Source organism: Abrus precatorius, unplaced genomic scaffold (genome assembly GCF_003935025.1).
Source record: "Abrus precatorius isolate BTA unplaced genomic scaffold, Abrus_2018 Scaffold3, whole genome shotgun sequence".
Classification (NCBI taxonomy): Eukaryota; Viridiplantae; Streptophyta; class Magnoliopsida; order Fabales; family Fabaceae; genus Abrus; species Abrus precatorius.
Genome location: NW_020874373.1, coordinates 5455425 through 5482475, shown reverse-complemented (window position 1 = coordinate 5482475; position 27051 = coordinate 5455425). Strand labels below are relative to the sequence as shown.

The window sequence follows — 27051 nt, the reverse complement described above, 5'->3', positions numbered from 1 at the left end:
CATGGTTTGTGGTACATTAGCGTGAAATTGCAATTTTAAAATTTATTCCTTCTAGCGTTTGAGTGACTATTAAAGTGAAACATTAGGGGAGCGGTTGAAAGATGAATTTGAACAGGTCCTGTTAACGAAGTGTCTTACAGATAATTTTAACAAACTAATTAATAACATGTGCAATGAGAGAGTTTTTGATAATAATGGTAATTTTGAGAGAAAAAAATTGGATAGAAGTGTTACATTTTACAATTTTTAACATAACTTTTTTTTTCATAGAACTAAACATGAGTTATTGTTGATAATTTTGATAGAGCAAACCGTAAATAATGAAGTATTATGAATATTATAAATTTTATTAATATCAGAAAATTTTTATAAGTATAAATAAAAATATTTACAAAAATTTTGAAACTTTATATAAGGTAATAAAAATAAATAAATACGTGGTAAACACCTTTTTTTTTAATATTTGTTGTTGGTAACGAGAATAATGAAAAAAATATCCAGGTCTAAAGCAGGCCCAGCCCAACAAAGCCGAGGCAGAATGTTCTGGTGGTCTTGAATTAAAAAGAAAAAACCCTGAGGCTGAAGGGTGGAGCGCAAAGAAATGTCATGTTTCCTACGAAAATCGCTTAGGATGAGGGGATTGTCATCGTTTCTGCACAAACTTATCGGAAACTCGTCGGAGTTGCATCACATTCTCTCTTCGTCAACGTGTCGCCACTTGTCACATTCCTTTAACCACAAGACCAGCTACTTTCACGGGCCTCAGCGCCCTCGCTTTTGGGCTTCTGAAGCCGCCGCCACTGAACCCTCAACCTCGGACGGGCTCACGGTGCAAGGAATTCTAGCCCATAATTGGACCATTCTTGACGAAAACGACAGCGATTGGAAGAGTCATGCCACCGCCATAGCTCAATCCATTCATTTAATCAAACGGTGGTTACAGGTATATTAAGTTTCCCCTTCTCTTAATTAAGCATGATTTTGTGTAGTGGAATAACTGATGAGATTGTGGTGGTGACAGTGGAGGAAATTGAAAGTGAGGTTGGGTTTGTTATCGGCGGAGCTGAATAAAGCAGAGCTTTGGGATGATCCGGTGCATGCTGGAAAAATAAGCCGAGAGCATGGTTCGCTACTGGGAAAAATGAAAGAGGTAAATGCGTTGGAGGAAGATTTACTTGAGCATATTGACATGATCAAGCTTGCTCGTGAAGAAAATGATGCAGATTTGGAATCGGTGGGGACTCACTTCATCTCCTCCTAGGCATGTATTCATCTGTTTTGTGGCTTTAATCTTAGTCTGCTACTTAATCATTGTATGTTCTGTTGATTGAGTGTACAATTTTCAATGAAGAAGTGGATCCAAAATCAAGCTGGTCAGGACATGGTAAATTATTGTCACAAGAAAGAAAAATTAAGTAGACACTTTATTATTTAGCATCATATTGAAATGTTAGAGGAAACGTGCATCATTGTCGAAAAAGCCAAAGCATTGTTTTATTGTTGTGGTGTCTTCTCTTTCAAGCTTTGTAGAGTTAGATGGACTGTTCTTACTAGTAGATGCTGGTTTATATTCATGCAGAGAGTATCTCCTTTTTCAGGAATCATTGAAAGTGTTGCATAGCATGAGAAGAAGTGCAAAAGAGAAAGAACTAGAGGCATTGCTTTCTGGGGAGCAAGATTCTTGTTCTTGCTACATTGAGGTTGTTGCCAAAGCTATCTTAAAGCAGCTATTGTTGCGTTGGTATTTTTATCCTCATTTATGCGCAAGCCTTCAGTCTTGGTCTAAGCATGTGGTTTAGGGTTTAGACCACATGGTGTTGGCATGCTGCTGTAGATTATATTGCAACTTCTTTTTTCCTCATCCAGCATTAATAAAACAATGCACACGGACTGAGATTATGTGTGTGCATGCCCATTGAAGCTTTTTCTTTTGTAATTTATTATAGGTTCAAGCTGGGGCTGGGGGTACTGAGAGCATGGACTGGGCTGCAATGGTTATGCAGATGTATAAGTCATGGGCCCAGCAACGAGGATATAAAGTAACCGTAATGGACGAAATGCCTGGTGAGCTTGCAGGAATCAAGGTTCTTCTTCGTACCATCCTCCATTAGTTATTTTTAAATTATTTTGCGAATTTCCACATAACTCTTACATACTTGGATGCACAACCCACAGCGACCTCCCTCTTATGTGACTATTGTTTCTGATTTTCAAGTTCTAAGTTGCTTAACTTGCATTTAAATATCAAGATTACAATTAGGATTCGGTTTCCATGTGCCTCTAGTTCAAAATTGTTTGGGCCTGCAGCACTCATCCCTGTAGATTATATATATATAGGGTAGGATTTTCTTACACTCAATCTGAACCTTTTATTTAACTTACATCTAACAAGTTATAATTTATTACTTTACTGACTGTTAGATCTAAGTTAAATGAATTAAATGAAAGACTCAAATTGGGTCTAAGAGTTTTTAGACTTATACTGGTGTAAGAAGATCCTTCCATATATATATATATATATATATATATATATATAATTTTATTTTTTTATTATAGGGATGCTAGTTTCTGAATATACTGATCAATTGTGTTTTTCAGCGAGCTACCATCAAAGTAGATGGTGAGTTTGCATTTGGATATGCCAAAGCAGAAGTAGGAGTGCACAGGTTGGTGCGGATATCACCCTTTGACAGTAATAAGCGCCGGCATACTTCATTTGCTGCTGTGGCAGTTATTCCAATTCTTGATGATGGATCTACCCATGTACAAATTAATGAATCTGATCTTCGAATTGAACGATTTCGGGCTGGTGGCGCTGGTGGCCAACATGTTAACACAACTGAGAGTGCTGTAAGAATAATTCATATTCCTACAGGAGTTACTGCAACTTGTCAGAATGAAAGGTATGTAATATTTGCACGTATCCATGCATTGACTTTGTTGTGTTCTTAAGCTTCAATTTTGGGTTTGATTTGAAACAGATCACAACATCAGAATAAGGCTTCAGCAATGGCTGTGCTTCAGTCGAGATTAGACCAACTGGAGATGGCACGTCAGGCTAAGTTGAATGCACAGCATACACAATCTCTCACTGACATTACTTGGGGCAGTCAGATTCGTAGTTATGTGCTTCATGTAGGTTTGAGATTGTTCATATCCCCTCTTTTACTGGCAGGTTTTGATGATCTGAGGGTTACATTAATTATTTTTGTCTATGATGCAGCCTTACCGTATGGTGAAAGATCTTAGAACTAACTATGAGGTTTCAGATCCTGACTCTGTCCTTGAGGGAGATATAGACGGTTTCATCCTGAGCTATCTATCAGCTTCTTTGGATAAAGACGAAGATGCTGCTTAAATCAATCAAATTCCCAGACTATGGCAGCTTATTGCATACATTTTCAGCGTCTGAGGTAGTCAAAGTTACTGTCATTCCTCGCCAAGGTCTATTGGAATACAAGGAAGCATAATTTTTTGGTGAACACATGATCATTATTCCTTCCGTACGGGGAGCCATATTAGGTTGTCAATTATTTGCAGTAACAAATAAATGTATACATACCGCTTAGTATTGACTATGGAAGTATGAAGCTTAAAAGCATGATTTTAGTGGCATGCATCCAACTCTTCTCAAGGAATTATGATCATGTAATTTTTTGTAATTTATTTTTAAAATCATGACTCATGGACGAAAAAGTTAGCATCTAAATCCAATGAAGCTTCCATTTTTCTACACTAATAAATCTAATTCTATATTCACGTTAATGGAAGGTGGCTTTTGTTTTTGTTTTTCTTTAAAGATATCCAGAGAGTGACAAACCAAGTGGTAAGTAAACTGAAGTTAGTGGTTAAGGGGTTATGTTATATGAGAATTTTTTTTTTTATTATTTTTTTTTTCAGATGAGCTGCAAGGAATTTGATTGAGCCGTCGGTAAAATTCTGTTGGGCATTTATGCTTAATATAATAAGCTAAGATTAATCTTAAACATTATATAAGAAAAGAGATGGACAACTCCGGCGATTCTAATGTATGGGAGGGAGTTTGAAATGGTGGAGAAGTCAATACTGTATAATTCTTAGAAAATTTTCAGGTAAGTTATTTCCAACAAATATCGACAAATGACATTTAGGAAAATATTTTTGTTCTTTTCAATATTTTGAAATTTAATATTGAAAAATAAAAATAATTAATTAATTTTAATTACCTTTGATCAAATTCATCAACTACCCAAATTTAATTATTCTAGCACCATGTTTTTATTTTAATTCTCACTTCAAAAATAAAATTCTAGAGATCTATACGTTGCGTTAGAGCCCTTCATCAGCCCATTCTGATGTCCAAACAAACCCTTTTTACAGTCAGAACCTTAAAACCTAGGCCCTTAGCTATTCAGTTAGGCCCATTGTCAATACGATGCGTTTTCCCAGCTGTTCTCTCTCTCTCTCTCCCTCTCTCTTGGTGACAGGTAATTTGCCTGAACCTCAAACAAAGAATCTTATTGTTTGTTAAGATTCTTCCCTCTCTTCGAAGCCTTGAAGGCTTCTTTAATTTATTATTATTTATAATTAATAATTGGGTTAGGTTCCGTTTTACCGTTATTGCCATGCCATGGATTTCCAGAAGAAGAGGGTTCAGTTTCTACTCTTTCTCGCTGCAATCATTACTCTCAGCATCACAGGTACCTACCTTACCTTATTTTCATTCCCTATTCTCTCTGTTCTTTTGTTGCGGTTACAACTGAATTCATTTTTCTTTTTTTTTTTAAACAATTGACATTAATGTTATCTAATTATAAACATTAATTGCATACATCACATGATCTTTTGTTTCACTACCTTAGCCACATAATGGGGCTTTGATTCAACTCCTGCTTTTCTACCCTCTTTGGTTGCGTGGAAAATAAGGGAAGAACCAGCAGAGAGAAAGTTTTGATCTTTTTTTTATAATTCACCATGTCTATTACTCGCATCAGAGTTGATTGAACAGTGAATATTTTTGCTAACTAATTTTGTCATTATTTGTCAATTTTAATGAACGTTTTGGGGGTCAATTAATGACATTAATTTGGGGGGTTAGCCCAATCAGGTTCTCTTTTGCTTTTACCAATCTAGATATTATTTCCAAAAATTTGTTGAGTCAAGTAAGGAATCAATTCACTTCCTAAATTGCATATGATAATTCTTCCTCTATGAAGTTTTGTTACCCTTCCGGGGATATAAATGTTCCCACCTTAGCTATCTGTTTTGACTACATTAGTTAGAGGCTTTCTCGGTGCTGAATTTGAATTGGAGATCCTAAGTTCAAATCCATTGTATAACCCAAAACTGGCCTCCTTATTGAGGACATTTATCTATCTCTTCCAGCAACTTGCAAGGATTCCTTGGATTGCTTTGACTTTGCTACGTGTAAATGTTTCAATATATTGTGATCATTAATATACAAGCCATTTCTGCTACTTCCTGTAAATTTAAGTACAGCTGTCTATCTTTTATTTATTTATTTGTCTTTGATTATACAGTTTTTTTCTCATCATAGACTGTGGAATCCCTTCGAATTCAGTGTCTGTTTATTATTACTCATATACTGTTGCTCCTTTCAGCTGAAAAATGCAGGCAGCTTGTTGGCGAGAAGGCGTCGTCCAAGAGTGGAAAATTTACTTTCTTAAATTGCTTTGACATGGGCTCCGGAACTTTAGCATGTAGTGTCAAGGAAGGTGTAAAGCTCTATTTTTACAATATAAGAGCTGCTCATGTTGAAGGAGCAAGGCATGATGCAATCCAGTCTGCTCTTGTTGATGCTGTGAAGCAGGGAATGTCACCAACTGATTCATCAAAATATGCTCAGAAAGAAGGTGAAAAGGCAGCAAAATTGGCTTCCCGCAAAGCTAAGCGCATTATAGGTCCCATCATATCTTCTGGATGGGATTTTTTTGAAGCTGTATACTATGGTGGCACTCTCACAGAAGGGTTCCTCAGGGGAAGTGGTACTCTGTTTGGCACTTATGCTGGAGGCTTCCTTGGGGAGCAAAGGCTTGGGAGATTTGGTTATCTTGTTGGAAGTCACATGGGAAGTTGGGTTGGAGGTAGAATAGGACTAATGCTCTATGATGTGGCTAATGGAGTGCATTTCTTGTTGCATTCTGTTCAAACATATGGAGGTGAAGTTCAAGAAACTTAAGCTAACCATCAAGAAAATTAATTCTGAATCAACTAGAAGTTCCTTTTTCCATGAAAGTGATGAAACTTCTGTTTAGGACAGCTCTAGAGGTTCTGTTTATAAATTATGAATCTACTGTCTAGCAGAGGTAGGACACTTATAAAGGTTCTGAACTGTGATGAAAGTGTGAAGTTCACAACATTGTTATTTTCTCATATTTTAATTGGATGTATATGCGACTTTCTTCAATGTATCTGCTCTAGTATTGTGTACAAATCAAGCATTTTAATTTCTAACATATAATGGACGTTTCACTTTAAAGAATTTATATTCTATATGTTGCTTGTGATTTCTTGTCCTCTGCTCTTTCCAATTAAAATGTAAAAATGATATTATTTAATCTCATATGCCATATAACTTCTTCAATATAAATCGTTGATAGGATTCATAATGGATGCTAATTCTGAAACGCAGAGAATCTCTCAACATCTTGAAGTTTTGTGTGCAAAATAAAATATAAAGCAAAGCGAACAATATAGATATTATTCCACAAATTATCGAAGTGTTGCTACAATCAAATTAACAGAGATATCATAAATATTTAAATTAGTTTATTTTATGTCTCACAAGAGTTTTCATCAAAAGTTCTCTTTAATAAATTTTTAATGAAAGTAGAATCTATCCTTTAAAATTATCTCTGATTCTGTTCGAGATGGTTTTAGAGGTCTTATTCACGATTCCGAGGAAGAATGGATCTCAGGCTTTTGTGAATTCCTTCTAGCAAATTACATCACACTTATTTAAATTAGTTTATTTGGTGTCAGAAATCATTTATGGTGATGGAAGTGCCATATCTTATATAGGGAAGCTTTTGGCAAGACAGTGCCAAGTCACCGGTATTCATACATCGACAAAGAAGCTAATTTTGAGCTGATTATTTGGCTTAACTTGGAGTTGCCATGGATGCAAATACGACTATTCTATATATAAGGACACAATCACAAGATCTTACTCCATTGCTGCTGGGAACACATCAGGAGTTATGATCTCTCGTCAGTTTCATAGCTTAGTTTTCCCTCATTTTCTGTATTTTCTAGTTTGTTTCTTTCCAATTTTACCAAAAAAATTGTAAGTAAACGTGAAGAACGAATTGTTTAGGCAATAATATTGATAAAAAATGGATGATGGCAGGGGTGTGATTATGTTAGTGACAAAAACAAGATGAGAACATATAAATTAATAGGATAATGTGATGAAACAAAAAACAGAGATAGATAACAACAAAATAAGATGTAGATTCTTTGGTTGAATTAAAAAATGACGTAAGATAAAGATGTAGAAAGTACGTAGTATGACTCGGTAAAATAATTTATATGTGGACATAGCTGTTTTATGATACAGGAGTTAAAAAATTATTACTAATGTTTATGATTATTGATTAAGTTGATGCCAGAGTGAACATCAGTGAGCAACCTCTTAGTTTGGCAAAACTGGTGTTTTTTATACATCCAAAAAGAATTTGTAAAAACTATTTTAATTTCCTGTACCACAGTTTGGCAATTTTTTCACCTCTTCAAGAATTTTTAATTGAGAGTATATATAATTTATTTAAGAAGTTACAATAACATTAACTAAATACACGTATAACCCGAATCCAACGACTTATATTTTATATACTTACATAATTATTACTAAAATATAAGTTTTACGTAAATAATCATGCGACGATAATGACCAAAAATGAAAACAAAGGAAGAATATTTAAATGAGTTGAGAAAAGTCATACAAATTAGAAGAAATAATAGTAACAATATTTTAACAACAGTGACAAAAATAATAATATATATATGTGTGTGTATTGCCATTATAATATTATATAATTTAATGTAACAATTTTGGTAAGAGAAATTATCATTTACGTACCTTGATCATTCATTAGATATATAAAATACAAATTACATAAAATTCAATTATTTTATTTAAATTTAAAAGGAATCTTCCGTATTATTTAAGCATGCATGGGCAATGGCCTTTCGTGGGGAATCAGCATTCTTCGGAGAAGAGCGTTTTGGAAGAACATAAAAAGAAAAGAACATTTTTGAAGTTTTAAATTAAATGGAAACACATATTGCAACAATAAGGAAATGAAACAAAATATAAATTGGATGTTGACTCAGTAATAAGTTGTATCATTGAGTGTGTACCATTTAATACATTATACTAAATTATTTAAATTACTTACAAGATTTTTTAAAAAAGAATGTTTCAAAAATACTTATTAAGAATAAAAAAATTTATATTATTTTAATTTTATTAAATTATATTAATATTATGTTTAAAAACATTATTTTATCAAAGATATCATTCTGTAAATTTTACTTATTAATCAATAAAATTATGATTAACAATAAACAAAAATTATAAAATGTTAAGATAACATTAGTTTATATATTTTTATCGATAAATTAAACCATTAATATAGTTAACAATCTATACTAATAGATAATGTATTATACTAATATATAATTATTGATAATACATATTAATATCTTACACTAATAAAATAATTTATTAATATAATATATTATACGATTAGTGTAAAGTTATATTGTCTATATAATATAATAATTTACTTTTTTTAAAAATGAATTAATAAAACTAATTTAATACTAACTTGATAGAAGTTGATTCGAGTAGTAAATGATTTAATATCCTTTAAATAATGTTTTAAGTTTAAGTCTTTATCTTTAAATAATGTTTTAAATTTAAATCTTTATATAAAAATAATAATAATAAACTCATTTACTACATTCAAATGTGAGATGGTTTTAAATTTAACCTCATAAAAAATAAAATAGTAAATAAGTATTTTTTTAATAGATTAATATTTATTAGCACCACTCTTACTGTCAAGATTTTAAAAAAATACTATATATAATTAACGGACAACAAGTATTTACAAATGTGTTTTAATACCCTTTAAAGGCGGATACCACAACTCAGAAACGAAATTAAAAATTATATTAAATTCAATTTTTAGATACCTCAATATTGTTATTATTTATTTCATTCTCACGTCTTTTTGTTTTTTTCTTATCATATTATATTATTGATCATACTTTTTTTTTTTTTCTATTTCTGCTTACTATCTACATTTCGAGAAAAGTTTACTGAAGTGAATAAAAGTTCAAAAGATTAAGACAAAACAATATAAAAGTTCTGAGAACGACCAGACTTACATTTGCCCCTCCTTCATCCAACGTGCAACCCTCTTCGCTACGACAATAATATGGCACCATGAAATATGGTCAATTATTGGCCGATACAGCGTCTCCACGTTGTAGCGTACAAGTTCATATCATAACTACAAAAACTCCAGACCTTACAATTTCAGAAGAATTCCCATCTCTCTTAACGTGTTTGTTTAGTTTGAGTATATAATTGTTTATATTTATTAACTTTTAAGAGAATTTTTTAAAAAATATTGATTTTTAAGGGTGTTTGACTTTAGAGTATTGTAATTACTGGATTACTTCTAATTGTCGTTGTTACGTGTCATTTGAGGTTGCGTGGTTGGTAAGTACGTTCTTGAATATGAGTAGCATGACAATGGGGCATCATTCGGAGAATACGTGGCTCCTTTTGCCACACGCCATCGTGTGGTTGCCACACATCCATCTATATAAAACAAATTATCAAGAATATTTGACTTCATTCATGGCCAGCCAACATGCTCATTCTTAATTATTTTAAGCAATCTTTGTCTTACGTAGAGCAATAAAGTTGGACTGTCACAACCCAGAGCTAGTTGAAGCTAAGAAGCACAATCAAACGGGAAAGGAACAATATTTAGGTTTTAGGATGGGTTTGGATTACTTGAAAAAAAAGGGTACTTTTATGATACAATCTTTGATTTATTTTAAAAATTTATTAGTTTTAATAAAAGAAGTTTAGTTCTTATAGCATTTTAAACATTAGTTACTGAAAAAAAAAATACAGAACTTACGAGTCTTTAATTTATTATTATTATTTTTTAGCAACACCATCTGTTGTATCTTTCATTTTCTTTGATGTTCTACTTGCTAAAGTGCCTTTGCACTATTCCCCTTTGGTTTCAGCGTCGAGTAATCGCATTTGGTGCTGTTAGTGTTACTGGTATCTCTAGTAGTGGAAGTGGCCAAATTGGCAACCCAAAAAAAAAAAAAAAAAAAGAATATGGGGGGCAAAAAAGTAGCTTTTGGTTCATATCTATAACGGATGCACATTCCCAAACTCTATTTCCACCCCAAACATCCAATCTAATGTCTACATCTAGGGAACCACTTCCATCACTGAATCCTGCTTTCAATTTAAGAGCCATAAAGAGGTCCCAATTCTCCATGGACGGTTAGGGAATAATATAAGGATGATGCATTTTTAATTACACATTTTGTATCAAGCTAGCTATGACTAGTGTTGTAGGCGAACACAAGGAAGATGGAACCTATAAAAGAAAATTATCATGATCGCCTATTATATCATTATTAATTATATATCAGTATATATGAGAGAAATCTACAGCCGTACAAGGCAAGGCGTCTAATGAGTGAAAACTGCTTGCACGAAATAAAGGGAATGAAAACATCTCATTCGCACCATTCAAGTTGAAAAGGAAAAAGAAGGAATCAAAGTTGTCATAATTGATTAATTAATGTATTAAATTCTGCATGACCCTCCAGATGTTGAATGTCAACAATATCAGATTCACATTTTTTTTGTTAGTGCCCATACTGTGCCCTTACAACTTTTGTAAAGACATATTCTGTGGCAGTGGGAGAAAAAATGATCGAAAAAGGGCAAGAAAATAAAGAAAATCGAATATCAGCGTTACCCATTACAAGGCTGAAGCCATGAGCCATGCCAATGATGTGTTAAGCCTAAAAATCTTAAGAGGTATCACAAACAAATAAACTCAACATAAGTTTCCTAGAAGGGGAATAAATTTTGATAGCTACTGGGAACAGTTGATTGATTCAATGTACCTATGTTTACAAAGATAAATAAAGAAGGGCAAGTTGAACCAAAATTTCAAAAACCTCTATGGAAAGAGAAACAAACTATAACCAGTTAATTAAAATCAAGAGTTTTCGAAAGAACTTATTTAATTTATGAGAATGATTTATAACTTTTTTAATTGTATTTTGTTTTAGTTTTAAAGTCTAGTTTGAGTGAACTTATAAATATATCTTTGTAAGAAAAGAAAAATAACATAAAAATAAATAAAAATTATCTCATAAGATAAAGATAATTTATTTTTTCAATTTTGAGAAAAGTTAAATATGTGAATAGTTTATTCGTTTTACTACTTAATTTTTATTTATTAAGAAGTTTATCTAAATTAGGTCTAAGTAATTTATGGTGAAACTTGTTTATAAATATACCCTTATTTATTGTGTGTATTATTTGAAAACTAAAGCACTTGATAAATTATTATATGATACAAGTTTATTAAATACTTAAATATGTAATTAAATTATTTATCTAAAAATATTTTATATGAAGTAAAAGAAGCTAGAAACAAACATCACAGTATCAAACATAAGATGTGCGTATAATAAACTTGACAAACCAGAAACTTAAAAGCATGAAGTTATAAAACTAAAATGCAAGCATCCTAGGTATGACAAAAGGCAGGTAAAAAAGAGAGGAGGAAAAGAGCACACATTGCATGTAATATTTTCTATATCAAGTCTTTGCTCACTTATTGTGATTTTCACTAATGAACGTACGGAAGCTCATTAATCCGTCTTAATACCTCAACTAAATTTACTCCCAGAATTTTCTGAAAAAATATCAAGTTTGCTCGAGTTTGCTCATCGTGTACTTCATATTTGGAGTATATACATGGACCTTCATAAGTTTGATTACACTGGCGAGCATTATCGCCCACATGACTAACACAATAATGCTCATCTTCGAATCTACCAAAGTTTATTGAATTTTTCTGAACTTTTATAGTGTATGTATAGCTTCTTGAGATCATCCTATGTTGTGGTAAGAACTCCATTATACTGACTGTGATTGAAGATATATTTGAAAAAGTTTCCAAGTTTAGGTTCAAGGACTTTGTGTCTCATTTCCGTATATAGCTATCTGCAAGGATTAACCTTCCCTTTAGTTCTTGCCAGTGCTATATTGAAATTTATAATCCTAGCTCTGGATCATTCTTGATGATAGAGGGGTGGGAGAAAACACAGTGGAGCTTTAAATCCAAGTCAAATAATAACAAGGACCTTCTCCAAAAAATTTGAGTATCCGATGAAATTAAGAAAATATTTCCTCAGTAAGCTGATATTGGGGGTAATTGTGCGTGATGCACGTACGTGTTTGACAAAGTTGATCAATAAAAAATGAAAGTAAAATCTAGCATCTACATCACCATGCATTAAATTTTTGCTTGTTTCGTGAAGAAGATGATGAGGACCAGCGGTGTTTCATATTAAATTGCTAATCTAGTGTGAACCAAAATTATGCTTGACAGTAGTTTAAAAGAACAGAAAAAACAAATGATAACTTGTTATGATATTTTTATGCAAAATTATTATAAATTGTCTACGGCAAATTTGGTCTTTGTCATACCCAGTTTATATAAGATGAGAATATTAATAGAAATTATTTTGACTATATATAACGAATAGTAAAGATTAAATTTAAACAAAACTTTAATTATCGACATATAATTATAAAAATACGATTATCTCCTCTCAATTTTTATACTCTCACCGAATTAATACACAGTCATATATAGCAAAAAAAATAAAAAATAAATACACACACATATATATATATAGTCAAATATCCCTTTTTCAATATATATTTTTAAATATTGATTATTGTATAAATTTTAAATATTTTTCTTAATAATAAAAAAAATACTCACTTTATATAGAGAGAGAAAATTATTTTACATATAAATTTGTATAATGATTTAAAAATATTTAATATTTCATCAATATGTATTATAAATAATGTTATATATTTTTTAAATATATAGAAAAAATATGATTGCATATACTTATATTGTTTGATTTTTAAAATATTTAAGGTAACAAATTGTTAAAATTAAATAGATAGAAATTCGAAAGATTAAAAAATATGATATATTTTTTTAAGTATTTTATAGAAATGCTGAATTATATATACCAATATAAATCAATTTCTTTTCATATACATTAGAAGTATTTAATACACTTCATTTAATATCTATAATTACTTTAAAAATATTAATTTTTATAATAAATATTTTTTTCTTATTTTCTCAATCCGTGAATTAGTATTAACATTTGCCTTAACAAAAGTAAGTACATCATTTATTGTTAAAGAATTGCTATTAACATATTTGACATTTCCGTCTTCACATTTGTTAGATAAAATATATAAAGGTCATGTTGAATGAGATGCCAATCCTATATTTTTTTAAATAATTTTTATTTTTTAGTTAATAAACTTCACTATTTATTTAAAATACTAGACATTAAAAGAAATGGTAAAATACTTCATTAATTTTCTTTTGTTTGATAGTTTTGTGATTAATTTTTTATTTTATTTTAATTATCATTTCATAGTACTAATGAATGGATAATTAATTTTTGTAAATTTCAACTAATAATTAATGTGTTTTTTAGAAAAATAATTAACATAAGAAATCTGAGATATAATAAAAATTAGTTTGTATTTTTATATAAAAATTAAAGTATTAATTGTATAGTTTGTATTGTTATACTATATCTTCAAACGATAAATAAAAAGAAATGGTGAGAGTAATATGTTATGTGAGAACTTGTCTTTACAGGTATTCATCGCCTTATTTAGTACTTACTATTAAGACAACTAATGGATCGTGGCATTTTGATTGCGACAACCATAATCAAACTTGATTTGGACTCGAGCACGGCTTCTTATAATCAATGAAAAAGCAACGGTCACTGTGAACCCTAAAGCATATAGGATAATCGGAATCAGGTTGAGGCAAATGTATGAAAAGAATACATATATTATGTTTATAAATCTCTCTTGAATTATTAAATTAAAAAAATTAAATAATTTTTATGATTTTAATATAATATTTATATATTTTCTTGTAATAAAAGAGATTTGCTTAGCTTAATAATAATTTATAATCATCAAATTTCACTAATTCATCATGACGAGCGTCTTCTTTTTATGATACAAGCATTGGATAGTCAACTTTTGTATCTCCACAGTTTATTGACCGCTTCTTTTTAAACGAAGGGTCTATATTAACATATTCTTCGAAAGAATAAAATATACAAATTTAACCTAATAACATTTTAGAGTTTAAATACAATAGTATGTTGTTTTCTATTTGTCTTTGTTTTAAATTGTTACTGTTAATAAATTACCGTCCCATTAACATATTGTGTGTTAACCTTCAAATTTATGTTATCGAGAGTTTTCTTTCTAATTTTATTTAGTTTAGAACGTACATCGTATTTTTCATATTTTATACCCCCACACCCCCATTGGTATTGAAAAAGTTCACAACACAGAGCATCATTGTACTTGATTAATTAAATAATTTCTTTTACATATCCTCTTACTGTATAGGAAACATCAAGCGGAATATAATTTGTCGTTGCGGCACAGCCTTGTAACTTTGTATGCTGAAATATATTTATAATTATCTAGGTGTGTTTATGAGTAATAAGAGCTCGAATTTCATCGTATGATCTTGAATGTGTGCGTATATATCATTAGAATTAGTTTCAACTTTCGGTGCACGATCATATTCTAAAAAGATAAAGATATTGAAAAAAGAAAAACACAATTTGCCGTGGAGATAACTTACAACTTACAATGTTGATAACTTTTAACATTTTTTAGCAAAAGCATGTTTTACATAAAGTAAATTATGAATTAATGTTTATAAAACCTATAAAATCTCATATGAAAATGTTTAAAAAAAGATCATAGAGGAGAGGAGGAGAAGCAATGTAATTCGTAGCATAACAATATCCGAAAAATACAATAAAATAAAGAAGGCAATAGCAAAGTCTGAACTCAAGGTGATGACGTGGACCCCACAGTTGGGCATAAATATTGATCCTTCCTTACAGCATTGTGAAGTGTGTGCTATCTTGAGACTCAGTCTGCCCATACAATAACCACATAGTGTCGACATGGTTAGCCAAGAAGAGTTGTTGATTGAAAAAGTGTGCGAGCTCTATGAACAAATTTCAAGGCTTGAGAGTCTCAAACCCTGCAAAAATGTCGACATGCTTTTTACCCAACTAGTGCTCACATGCATACCCCCTAGCCCAATCGATGTCACTAATCTCAACACAACCGTGCAAGATATTAGATCCAACCTTATAAGAATCTGTGGTGAAGCTGAAGGACATTTGGAGACCCACTATTCAACCATCCTAGGCTCATACGACAACCCTCTTGATCACCTTAATATTTTTCCTTATTATACTAACTACCTTAAACTTGGTCTCCTCGAGTACACTATCCTTAGCCAACACTGCACCCATGTCCCTAGCAAAATTGCCTTTGTGGGTTCAGGACCCCTTCCTCTTACTTCAATTGTCTTGGCATCAAATCACTTACCCGCCACAATTTTTCACAACTATGACTTGGACCCTTTAGCCAATTCAAATGCTATGCGCTTGGTTTCCTGTGACCCTGACTTGTCAAAGCGCATGCTTTTTCACACCAATGATATATTGGATGTGTCCAATGCTTTGAAGGACTATGAAGTTGTTTACTTGGCAGCCCTTGTGGGCATGGACAAGGAGGGAAAGAACCGAATCATTGATCACTTGGCTAAGCACATGGCTCCAGGGGCACTTCTTATGCTAAGGAGTGCTCATGGGGCAAGGGCTTTTCTCTACCCTGTGGTTGACCCTTGTGATCTTCGAGGCTTTGAGGTCCTCTCTGTGTTCCACCCCACGGATGAGGTTATCAATTCAGTTGTCATAGCACGTAAATATCCTATGCCTATGCCTATGCCTATGCACTCACTTGAGCAAGGCCTTGGTTCTATGATCCTACCCAACAAGTGTTCTGAGATCCAAGCCTTCAACCCCCTTAACCATGGGAATATGATTGAGGAATTGACCATTGAGGAGCAACTCTTGTAAACTCTCACTCTCTGATTTCCTCTTATCTACTCCGTGTCATGCTTTAGATGGGAATTGGGTCATGTGGTAGCAACTTAATTACTTCATATTTCCTCTTACATATATGTCCGACTGTTTTGTTCACATCGAGCAAAACATTAGTGTTTTTCATAATGTTGTTCTTAAATTTTCAATAAATATAAAAGAGATTATGTTTTAGATCATGTCTCCCTCAATCAAAGCCATAACGCCATGCATGCTATCATAGCATGTTTTCGGTTTCCTTTGCCTTTTCTCATCTTTGTTGTTCTTATTAGTAGCTAATATACATGTAACGCATTGACATCGAGACATGGTCATGGAATCGCAACAGGAACAGGAACACCTTAATTATTTAGAATTCTCAACTAATTGCCAAATCTTAATGCTAGAGTTGGCCTTGCCTATACTTTGACTTGTTAGCTTTTACTTCATTATCCACGTAATTTCAATCCCTTAAAAAGACAAAGTCCTCCATTTCCTGTCTTTGATATTTGCCGATATTGCCTATCAAATCAAATATTTTTGTTTGTTTTTAATTAAAGGATGCATACTTATCTGCCTTTTTACGGTACTTGATCAATCAATGTTTCACTTTGGTTTAAATTTTATGCTGATGATGACATTTTGATATACCACTTTGACCTGAGAAAAGCTGAAGAAAGGACATGATAAGCATATGTATCTTCACATCAGTGTACCTGATATAATTAGCAAAGCATATTTTCCATAATTAAGATACCAATTTTATTTACTTAAATATATTTTTAGCCTTGTAAATATGATTAAATTTTAATCCTACAAATTTTATTATTAATTTTGTCTTTCATAAATTTTAATTTTTTTAAAAGAAGTCCATATTACTACTTTATAAAGATACGCAATATATTAATTACTTACTTCAATGATCATTTTAAGGTGGTAAATAACGAAATATATACTATGTCATTGATAAAACTTAAAAAAATATTTTTAAAAATATATGATGGTCAAAATTAATTAAAAATATATTTAACCATATTTATTAAAAAAAACATTTTATTTTTGTGGGGACAGTCGCAACAAAGTTTAAATTTACAATTTCATACAAATCACTTTAGTCATTCATTAATCTAATCCTAATGTCTTATTACGATGTCAATGCTTTTAAAGGCCTTTAATTTAAAGCTTAAAGGCTCCTTCCCCGTTGTACTGTCTTAATGGTTGGGATACTCTCTTTTTTTTTTTTTGCTATAGGGATACTATTTTTATTTCATAATTTTCGTTGGCTTATATATATATAGAAAATGATGTCAATATTCATATAAGGAAAATTGACAAAGAATCCAAAAATATCCAAATAATGGGAAAGACCGAATTTTTGTTGGGTTCTAATCATGTATGCCTTTTGCGTTTATCAGAAGACACTTATGAAAGATATTCTTTTGTAATTGGCTCCTATTATCTGTTTGGTCTATTGATTAGGAGAACTAGAATATGCGACCCCTGAATGTTATAATCCTTTTGTTGTCAATACATATCTGCATTCTTCAAAGATGAATCTTGATGATATTTTCTCTATTGGCCCCCCCTTTTAACAAAAAACCAAGCCAGAGGATGGCATTTTTTATGTCACTGCTTAAAAAAACAAAAGCATATATTGTACCTCCCGGGCTCCCAAATTAAATATGTAAAAATAAACTCTAAAGTAAATCTTTAAAATTGTTTGTTAATTTTTTATTAAAAAATAATTTATTTATATTTTTTATTTTATTTTTCAATGTTATTTATAAAGTTAAAGATTAGAAAAATATTTTTAAATCTAAAAACTGAAATGTCCAATACATATAATTTTGAAGGCTGATATACAGATTTGAATATATGTTTAAAGTTGTTGAGTGAATGTTTCATCACTTACATAGTCAAACCGGTGACATGTGAAAAATTGTGTAAATCGAGGTAAAACATACATGCATGTCACTGCCACAACTTTACCCTATGCAGGTCACTGCTGCAAAAATAACTCTCTATAAAGTAATACTTATCTGTTGTGATAAAAATAAAAAAGAGAAACTCATTTTCCCTCGTCTTTTTTCATAAAGAATTAATGCAAGAGAAGTTCTAAAATTAAAGTAAGCAAATAATATTATTCCTCCTTTAAACAGTATACTTATTGTGCACTGCCTGATAAAATCAAATTAAAAATATAAAATATTTTAAAGTATGATATTTTAAAATTTATTCAAAAAAATGTTATTACAAAAAAAAAAGTTGATGACGTATATAATATGCAAACATATATACTTTGTATAAAATTATTTATCAATAAATATACATAAATTATTTTCAAAGTAAAACAAAATATTATTAATTAGTTGCAACACAGTTAATAAAAAAAATATTACAGTAGGATTAATATTTCGTAACATGTTTTCACATAAAAGCTTATGCTATGATATATATTATCACACCCATAAATACCAATTTAAATTTTATAGACCAACATCAACCTCTCTTCTTACAGGAATATAACAAACTTAAAATTGAATTTGATCCTACTCAATAGATGATATCCAACCCTGTTTAAATTGTTCCTTAATACACATTCCAAATCAATTCAAGTAATTCTTCTAAATATATACTCTATTCTATTGAGTACCCTTTGATTCCTTGAAATCCAAAAAGACCAAACCACAAACATCAAAATAACAGTTCAAAATTATGATATTTCCTTCATTCTAACCAGCCCAAGAAGCATTCTCAATGTATAGGCCTCGTCGTTGTTAATTTTATTATTAATATATTCACAAGAAACGGAGGTCAAGTTTTATTGATCGACAGTCCAACTTGGATTGTGAATAGGAATTTTATTCGGTTCTAGTGAAGAGGATGTTTTAAAAAGCTCAATTGATTGAAAACATGATCATATGGTCGGGCTTGGCCCTCAATAATTTATGAAATTTTGTCCACAAAAAGTGCTCAACAAAATTCTGTGAAAATTTTTGCCCAACGACCTCTGCAGAAAATGAGGACTTATTGGTGCTGATTGTTGACACATATGCAGAGCCCACAAAATAAATGGGTGAAAACATTTTGCCTTCCAGCATTTATTTTTTAGAGCCCAATCTCATTCATATGCAGATGTAATCGTTAATGAACTGACTTAACTGGCTCAACCAATAAAAGACAAAATATGCAAAATAAATAACTCATTTAGAAATTTTTTGTACTTCACTTTAAAGTTTTTGAAAGACAATTGTTAACCTAAAATCTAAAATTACAGTTCTTTGTATGATAAATTAGTACAATTTGTGATTAAAGGGAGACTGATATCAATAAACATTTGTGATTTTATATCTAAGGAAGCTGTAGCCATGTGTCTTATGAATAGACCCTTAAATATAATTTATACTCTCAAAACTTAAACTACACCAATGATTGGATTTGTAAAATAATGTTTTTACTTTTATCTTTTATGCACCAAAACGAAAGGAATACGAGAGTAAGAAATTGAATGAAATAAGAAGTTTTCTTCTCTTTTTTTGTCTTTATAAGAACAAGATACTCCGTCCGATTTAGCTCGGGCCGATTGCATAAATGTCGTTTTGATTAAATGATAAATTTACTTTTATTTCGTTATTAGTGGTAAAAATCTTTTTGGTCAAAGATGAGATTGCATGTCATATCGTCTTATGTTTTAGGTGCTGTCCTTAATGTTATAAATAAAATTTTGGCAAGAACCACCCAAAAATTACTGTGTTGAACATCATTCATGGTTTACCAAAAATTAATGTCGAACAACAATGACGCACTACCCTACCATAACTATAACTTTGACAAGGATACAAGCCAAACGTACTTGGGCATATACAATAATGCAGACTCCAAAAATATGTATATTTTGGAATATATAGGAATGCTTACATTACTCCAGCATAGGGGTACATGTTGAGGTGCCACTTGCAGAACTACAAAAACATAGGTCCTCCTCTGCCACCGTCCACAATGGCAAATCGCATATCCTCAGTTGGTTTCCAATGCCGTTTTCGCTGGTTGATGAACCAATTATTTATCTGCTTTTGATCCAGTCCAGTAATTTCTGATAATTTCACTTTCTCTTCCTCCTGTATCAATATAGTTTCAAGCCATTTATATAATGAGGTTAATTCACTGTTCATATATTAAAAGAAGGATAATATAAATTAACTAAAATGCATGATAGACTTCACTTTTTAATTAAGTATTACAAAAATCAATAATTCTAGCTGATATTATACTTTATGATTGATTAATTAAAAAATATTATTCTAATTAATTTTTTACCAAATTAAACTCATCTTTGAAATAATAATAAGTCAGTGTTTGGTAGTGAATGAAATTTGTCACTAAACAAAACGGGTATTCTGTACTTAGAGTAACGTAAAATTCATTTAGTAAAAATTGAAAAAATAAACTATTTCAGAAGATACAGTCTCGGTCAAGAGGGAATGCTATAAAACACAATCCTCGTGTAAGATTTTGAAAATTGAGAAAAGTATGTTTGTAGCAAAGATACTAAAACAGCGGTGGGGTGAAAGATAGAACTTTTGATCGAATATACCAATCCCTAGGTACCACAGATGGAGAGATAGATGTCTACAGGCTAGCTAGAATATAGAGAGAGAAATTCACGAGATTTGAATCAAGCAAAATGCATTTAAGAATAAGAGCATAGTTTAGAAAGAACTTGTGAACTCATGAACAGTTAGTGAAAATACAACTTCTATTAGCTATTTTAATCATTTTTTTACTATAAATGTATTAAAATAAACTATTTTTAACTTATTTTGATAAATTATTTTTAAATTAATGAGATAAATCATTGTTTTAAAAAGCATTAAACATTTAAATACGCTGTGTATCTAAATGCACTGTAAAAATAATATAATCTTTATCAAAACAAAAATATTATTGACAGAAAAAGTTTCACAAGCCATTAGAAGGACAAATATATCTCTTATCGGAGAATTCGGAAACCTACGGGTTAAAGAAGCTTTTGCGGAGAATGGCAAATGACAATGCAAATTGGACCAGAACCAGATAATATACCCATTAATCGAAGTATCGAAAGGTTTATGTGTAAGAAAATGCCGAAGGAGTATGACACAAATAAAAATAAAAATAAAATATATGCAATTTTTATAATTTTTAAAAAATATTAGCTAACAGTCAAGAATATATTAAAGATAAAAAAAAGTATGTTACTAGCATTCTGATTTAACAAACTCGTACGAAATTCCTCTACACCATACCATATCCCCTAACTCATGACCATCTCATCCTCATTTTCTACAGCTACTAACTGAAACAAACCTAGCGATGCATGAATATATTAAATTAAGGGAGACAAAAGTTTGCTGTTGAAATTATCCTACCACCACCACCTAAAAGTGCTAATGCATGTACACAATAATTTGTTCACGAAAATAAATCTGGACTAATTGAAGGTAAAGGAGCAAGTTTTCGTTTTGACATGAATAGGTATGCTTTAAGATATTAGAAGCAATTACCGTAGGATATGGCCACCTATGATTGGTGTTCCACCAGTCCATCAGTGCCATCCTTGCATCCCGTGGCAGCTTCCCCTTTTTCCTTCGTTTTAGAAATTCCTTTTTCAAACTGCTAAAATGGCCACTGTACTTGCGAAGAAGCATTTCTTTAAGCTTTTGATCACCTGGGCAAGTACCAGAAGAAGAAGATACATGGCTTTCAACAGCTTCCATCTCCCCACAACTTAACTCCTCCTCTGATGCTCCACCAGCTACCGAGTCTCATGAAAATACAAAACACAAGGGCCCTCAATATATGTGCCGAAAAAGACAAACACAAAATTAGATTCTTAGTTATGAGAAATAACGAATGACTGACAATGTATACATGCACACACACAAAGTACTTCAGTATCTGTCGAGAAACGTGTACTAAGATTATTATTTATTAAGACGCTTAATTAATTGGACGGAAATTTCCCACAAATACAAACAAATTGGTTATTGCCCTCATGGAGAAGAGAACATATTGTTAAGCCAAGGCTTGAGGTAAAAAAAATGACCATGTGTAAAAGTTTAGCTAAAATAATTGATTATAAACTGGGGATTAATTACACCCTCTATTATTATTACATGCTTAAGTAAGGCTTTAACATCTATTTTGTTTTTCACTTTTTGGCCATTTCTTTATGACATTGGATCTATTAAAATGGTTCTCAATCTATATGTTATCAGTTATAGCTCTGACTATGCATGTTTACTTCTTAGGAATGACTATCCTTTATCGCTAGTATACAACTCGACTCAGTTACCCAAGACAGAAAGCTCATAGAAAGCAAAATGCTGTTCTTGATTATATGAATATCCTACTTCAAACTTATTTTTAGTATATATATTTAATATATTACCCTTACACCCTCTCTTTTATCAGGATAAAAAAGAAGAGAAAGTAATTTTACTTTTCCCCTCCTCTTTTTTTAACCCTAAAAGCAAAGTCATTAAAGTCAACAAGTTCAGCCACGAACCGGATCATTTGGAAGTCGAACGAAGACAATCATACGGTTGTGTCCACAAACCAATATTGTACCGCGAAATCGATGCTGAACCGAATGAACCACAACCCATGTGGTTGAACAGGTTTGAAAGCAAAGCTAAAAGTTGAACAAATCGACCCAGTATCTCAATACTTCAACCGAATTAATGACCAAATTAAGTTTAATAATACTGGTTAATTAAGAATGAGTACGTATAGGGGTAGTGTAATAAAATTTGAATTGGAAAATGACATTTTTGTATCTAATGAATGGAAAACTCCGAAATTATATTGTTAAGAAAATTCAAATATGTTAAAATATAACTTGGTTCCAAAACGTCGCCATCATTGTTGTTCAGTTAGGAAACCAATAAACTATTAGTCTATTATATTGAAAGATCAAATTTATATGGACGACAAAATCATATATTAAAAATAAGAGTAATATTCCTATAAAAGAAATTAACATATGAACCTGAAGGTATGATTAAATGCCTGAGTAAAATTTGCAATAAAAAGAACGATCACCATCTCAATCTCAATTTAATTCTTGCATTAATGCCCTAAAATTATTCAAATTTAGGGCGTAGCTGAGATTAATGGTAAAAAATAACAAATGAAATGTATCGAAAGATATACTAGTAAAATAGAATTTTCTTATAAATGTCAAAAATTACTTCTGATCAAACACCAGAAATAAAATTAGACTTTAACGATATAAGATATCCGCATATGAGAGTTTAAATCTATAAAACTGCATTATCATTGCATATATCAAGTAAACAAATAATATAGAACTATGACAGGCAATTTATATTTGTTTTCACCATACTGAATTAGAACAACAAGAGTAAAATTTCATCTATTCACTAAAGGCGAAGATATTGACCTCACCACCACTCATGTAAAAGGAGAAAATAGTTAACAAACCAACAATTATAAAAAATCGTCTGTCTTTCAAACAGTGTAGGCGATAAAATTAAATTTAAATTAAAGGACAGGAGCGGGGGTGGATGTTCAAATTAAATATTTCTAAATCAACTACATCTTTAACGTACACAAAAGGGCCATCTATGTTCAGACATCGGAAGAAAATAAAAAACAATAATATATACAAGAATAAACCTGAACTTGCTCTCAAAAAATGTTAGTTTTCGAGGATTTGAGTTCCTAAAACTCACTTGACACTATGAAAATACCAGGCATTTTATACAACGCAAAGGAATAAGTTTGAAATCACGTGTTTACCCGAGCGGTTGTTGTCCGATGACTTTGCTAGTGTTCCCTGACAAAGATTGCTGAGTTGTGATTCCATATTACCCAAAAACAAAGTCGCTTCATTGAAGGGCTTTGACAACTCCTCTTTGTATCTATGAAGAACTTCGCAGTACGTTTCCTTCAGGTTACAACAACAACAATTCAAATCCTCATTCAGAAACAACACAACAATTCCATGGCCACCCATATGATGTTTCTATATTTAGCAAAAAGAAAACCAAGTGGCCAACTAATAAATTTCCCGAAATTTAACCGTAAAAACAGTCACCAAAATTACATCATTTTCTTCCAATCTCTTGACTTTCCCTCCAACTTATTTGGAAACAAAGCAACATACATCAACATATGTACCCTAAAGAGGGTAAAAAAAGAAATTTCAAAGTATACCATGAATTCATCAAGTTCAGGACCATTCCCTATCTCACGGTGAGCATTCATGGAGTGGCTTTCTCGGGCTATTCCTTCAAGAAGCGATATCAGTTCCGGTGGTGCTCCAACCTTTCCAAACAACAGCTTACAACTACTTAGTATTCAACTATTCATATTCACAAGAGAAACTTACTCGCTTGCTTGCTTAAGATTTAATATTGGACATTAAAAAAAAAACACTAACTCTAAAGCATATCTATAATCTTTGTATGAACCTTTTGGCATCCTATGTATGCAGCCAGTAAATCAGGATAAAGAGGGTGATTTGCGATCTGGATCTTGATAAGCCGATCCGACATATCTGACCCGGTAACATTTCGTTCAGCAGGAGCTTCCAGCTGGAGGTAACAATTAGCCTCAGCTGACCCTAGACGCAATTCAGAAGTAGTGGTAGCAGTAGTAGTTGCTGAAACGCTCGCGTTCCCAACTCTAACAACATCCTCTGGACAAGACAAAGGAGGTTTCCACCTGTATACTGCTTCCATCACGGCTCTGGATAGATTCAAATATCTCACTGAGTCGGTGAATTCTACACTAGTGCACTCCAGCAAGCAGAGCTAAACTTAAATAACGATATGGTATATCTAATTAAAATTACTATAAGTTTTTTTAATTCTAGTTCAAATATATAGTACGACCTATATATACGTAGGTTCTTAATATTTAGTTATTGGCCCTGAGCCCATAAGCAGCAGTATTTGTTGATTAATAAAAGTGGTACAGAAGGGAAGAGAAAAGAAATGGATAGAAGAAAGAGGAGGGGGTGTAAGTGAATGTGTACGTTTATACGAAATTACGCATGATAATGACACAGAGGAAGAGATGGAGAATTACTTACGGTAGCTGCAGTGCACAAAGACTTTTCTTTTCCAAGAAGACCTGGGAAAAGGAAAGAAGACAGAGAAAGTGATGGTGGATGGAGTGAGAGAGGAAAGAGAAAGGAAGGTGAGTGTGTCTGGTTTGTGAAGTGAATTGATTTCAGCATGTGGATGTATGGGTATGATGTAGATGGCGTCAGTGATAAGTATAGGATAGGTTGTACGTATTGTGTAGAAATCACTTAGTCAGTGTGTGATCTCACTCTGGACAATGTTTCATTGCCCTGCTTTAATACGTGGGTCCATCTATCTCCTCACATTAGAACTATAAATGAGGCCAATCAACTAAAAACCACCATATATTTATACGATAAATATAACACTCTTTATTCTTTATAAATATTTTATTCAGTTTTTATTTTTATATTTAACAAATACTTAAGCCCGTAATTTTTATTTTTATTAAAAACTACAACGATATAATTTTTTTTATTTTTAAGAATTAAAATTAAATAAACTTTTTGTAGAGAGTAAAAATTGAAATGAACAATTTTTTTATGAAATAATAATTTATTTAAACTAATATAATAATTTTTGTAATCACAGTTTTAAAATTTCAATATAATAATAATAAATTATTATTATTACTATTATCTATTTAAATACAACTATTGAAAATGAGTTTAAGGTTAATAATAATAATAATATATCCTCAATGAATATTTATAATTTAATGTAACTTAAAATAAATTATAAGAAAAAGAAAACTATTTTTTTGTTTTTACATCGTATTTTTTTATAATTTTTAAAATTAATTACGTCTATCTATACAAAAGTTACGAGCATACATTGAAATTTTGATTTGTAGAAAAATGTTCACTTATTTTAATAAAATTATTTAGTTTTTCATTTTTTTTTATGGATTTCATATTTTAATCTTAAAGTTTCATGTTGTTGTTTTTTATGGTTGTGTATGATTATTTTAGTATATAAATCTATTAATTTAAAACTTTTATCGTGTTTCATTTTTAATACAAATTTTGTTATATATAAAAACAAGTTGTATAGTAATCATTTGTTACATTTAATTTTTAGAGATAGTTTTAAATATTTAAAAATAATAAATTTGTATTGAAAAGATATAACGTTTTCATACTTTATATTCTGAATATAATATATAGTTTTGTAATAAAAGATTATCATTTTTAATTATTTAAAATAAACTCGAAATATTGAATTGAATATTTTTTAAAATAATAAAATAACTTATTTACTATTTTTAACTAGTTTTAAAATAAGAACATAAAATCTAATCATTCAATCCCAGATAAACAGCCATTAATAAGACTAAATTAAATTATTTTAAATTTTGATTCGAATTTATCCAAATTGAAAATGTATTGTCTTTTTTTAATCAAATTAGATAACTTTATGTTTAAAAATGTATGTAATTCATAGTGTCAACACCTCTAATAACATCTCATATAGGGTGGGGGGGGGGGGCGAAAGGTTAATTTGCTTTATTTTAACTTTCATTTGGAATAACTATGTTCAAATTGATTTAGTTTAATAATTTTATTTTTGCCATGCTTGAATTAAATTCATCTAGTAAGATGTTTATACTATGAATACTATTAAAATAAAAACTATAAAGTAAATAAGGACT

General features: G+C 30.9%; 4 protein-coding genes across 5 annotated transcripts; 3 read left to right on the top strand and 1 right to left on the bottom strand.

The window, feature by feature from the left end:
- Positions 1-597: 597 nt before the first annotated feature.
- Positions 598-3734, top strand: LOC113861975 (peptide chain release factor PrfB2, chloroplastic). The gene is made up of 7 exons (XM_027495106.1): positions 598-943; positions 1022-1234; positions 1599-1700; positions 1947-2084; positions 2599-2903; positions 2982-3135; positions 3224-3734. Exons 1-7 carry the CDS (start codon positions 602-604, stop codon positions 3356-3358), a joined length of 1389 nt encoding a protein of 462 aa, XP_027350907.1. The 5' UTR covers positions 598-601; the 3' UTR covers positions 3359-3734.
- A 755-nt stretch (positions 3735-4489) lies between these two features.
- Positions 4490-7367, top strand: LOC113862992. 2 transcript variants are annotated; one of them, XM_027496345.1, is made up of 3 exons: positions 4490-4679; positions 5601-6158; positions 6982-7367. In XM_027496345.1, the coding sequence occupies exons 1-3, from the start codon at positions 4610-4612 to the stop codon at positions 7089-7091; spliced, it is 738 nt and encodes a 245-aa protein (XP_027352146.1). In that variant the 5' UTR covers positions 4490-4609; the 3' UTR covers positions 7092-7367. The 2 variants fall into 2 exon arrangements, with proteins under 2 accessions (XP_027352146.1, XP_027352147.1); XM_027496346.1 differs by lacking the exon at positions 6982-7367 and having other exon boundaries at positions 4559-4682; positions 5600-6443.
- A 7918-nt stretch (positions 7368-15285) lies between these two features.
- Positions 15286-16495, top strand: LOC113861932 (nicotianamine synthase). The gene has a single exon (XM_027495045.1). It carries the CDS (start codon positions 15337-15339, stop codon positions 16300-16302), a length of 966 nt encoding a protein of 321 aa, XP_027350846.1. The 5' UTR covers positions 15286-15336; the 3' UTR covers positions 16303-16495.
- Positions 16496-20055: 3560 nt separating this feature from the next.
- LOC113861933 (homeobox protein knotted-1-like 10) lies at positions 20056-25171 on the bottom strand. The gene is made up of 5 exons (XM_027495046.1): positions 24783-25171; positions 24526-24636; positions 24109-24256; positions 21849-22099; positions 20056-20423 (listed from the first exon to the last, which is right to left on the bottom strand). Exons 1-5 carry the CDS (start codon positions 25050-25052, stop codon positions 20268-20270), a joined length of 936 nt encoding a protein of 311 aa, XP_027350847.1. The 5' UTR covers positions 25053-25171; the 3' UTR covers positions 20056-20267.
- Between the last annotated feature and the right edge of the window lie 1880 nt (positions 25172-27051).

Coding starts and splice junctions, on each gene's coding strand:
- LOC113861975 (XM_027495106.1), top strand. CDS start 602: ATGTCATGTTTCCTACGAAAATCGCTTAGGATGAGGGGATTGTCATCG. Junction 944..1,021: donor TAATCAAACGGTGGTTACAG/GTATATTAAGTT, acceptor TGGTGGTGACAG/TGGAGGAAATTGAAAGTGAG. Junction 1,701..1,946: donor CTTGTTCTTGCTACATTGAG/GTTGTTGCCAAA, acceptor AATTTATTATAG/GTTCAAGCTGGGGCTGGGGG.
- LOC113862992 (XM_027496345.1), top strand. CDS start 4,610: ATGGATTTCCAGAAGAAGAGGGTTCAGTTTCTACTCTTTCTCGCTGCA. Junction 4,680..5,600: donor CATTACTCTCAGCATCACAG/GTACCTACCTTA, acceptor TGCTCCTTTCAG/CTGAAAAATGCAGGCAGCTT. Junction 6,159..6,981: donor TTCTGTTCAAACATATGGAG/GTGAAGTTCAAG, acceptor ATTTGGTGTCAG/AAATCATTTATGGTGATGGA.
- LOC113861932 (XM_027495045.1), top strand. CDS start 15,337: ATGGTTAGCCAAGAAGAGTTGTTGATTGAAAAAGTGTGCGAGCTCTAT.
- LOC113861933 (XM_027495046.1), bottom strand. CDS start 25,052: ATGGAAGCAGTATACAGGTGGAAACCTCCTTTGTCTTGTCCAGAGGAT. Junction 24,637..24,782: donor CATACATAGGATGCCAAAAG/GTTCATACAAAG, acceptor TTGTTTGGAAAG/GTTGGAGCACCACCGGAACT. Junction 22,100..24,108: donor ATCGGACAACAACCGCTCGG/GTAAACACGTGA, acceptor GAGACTCGGTAG/CTGGTGGAGCATCAGAGGAG.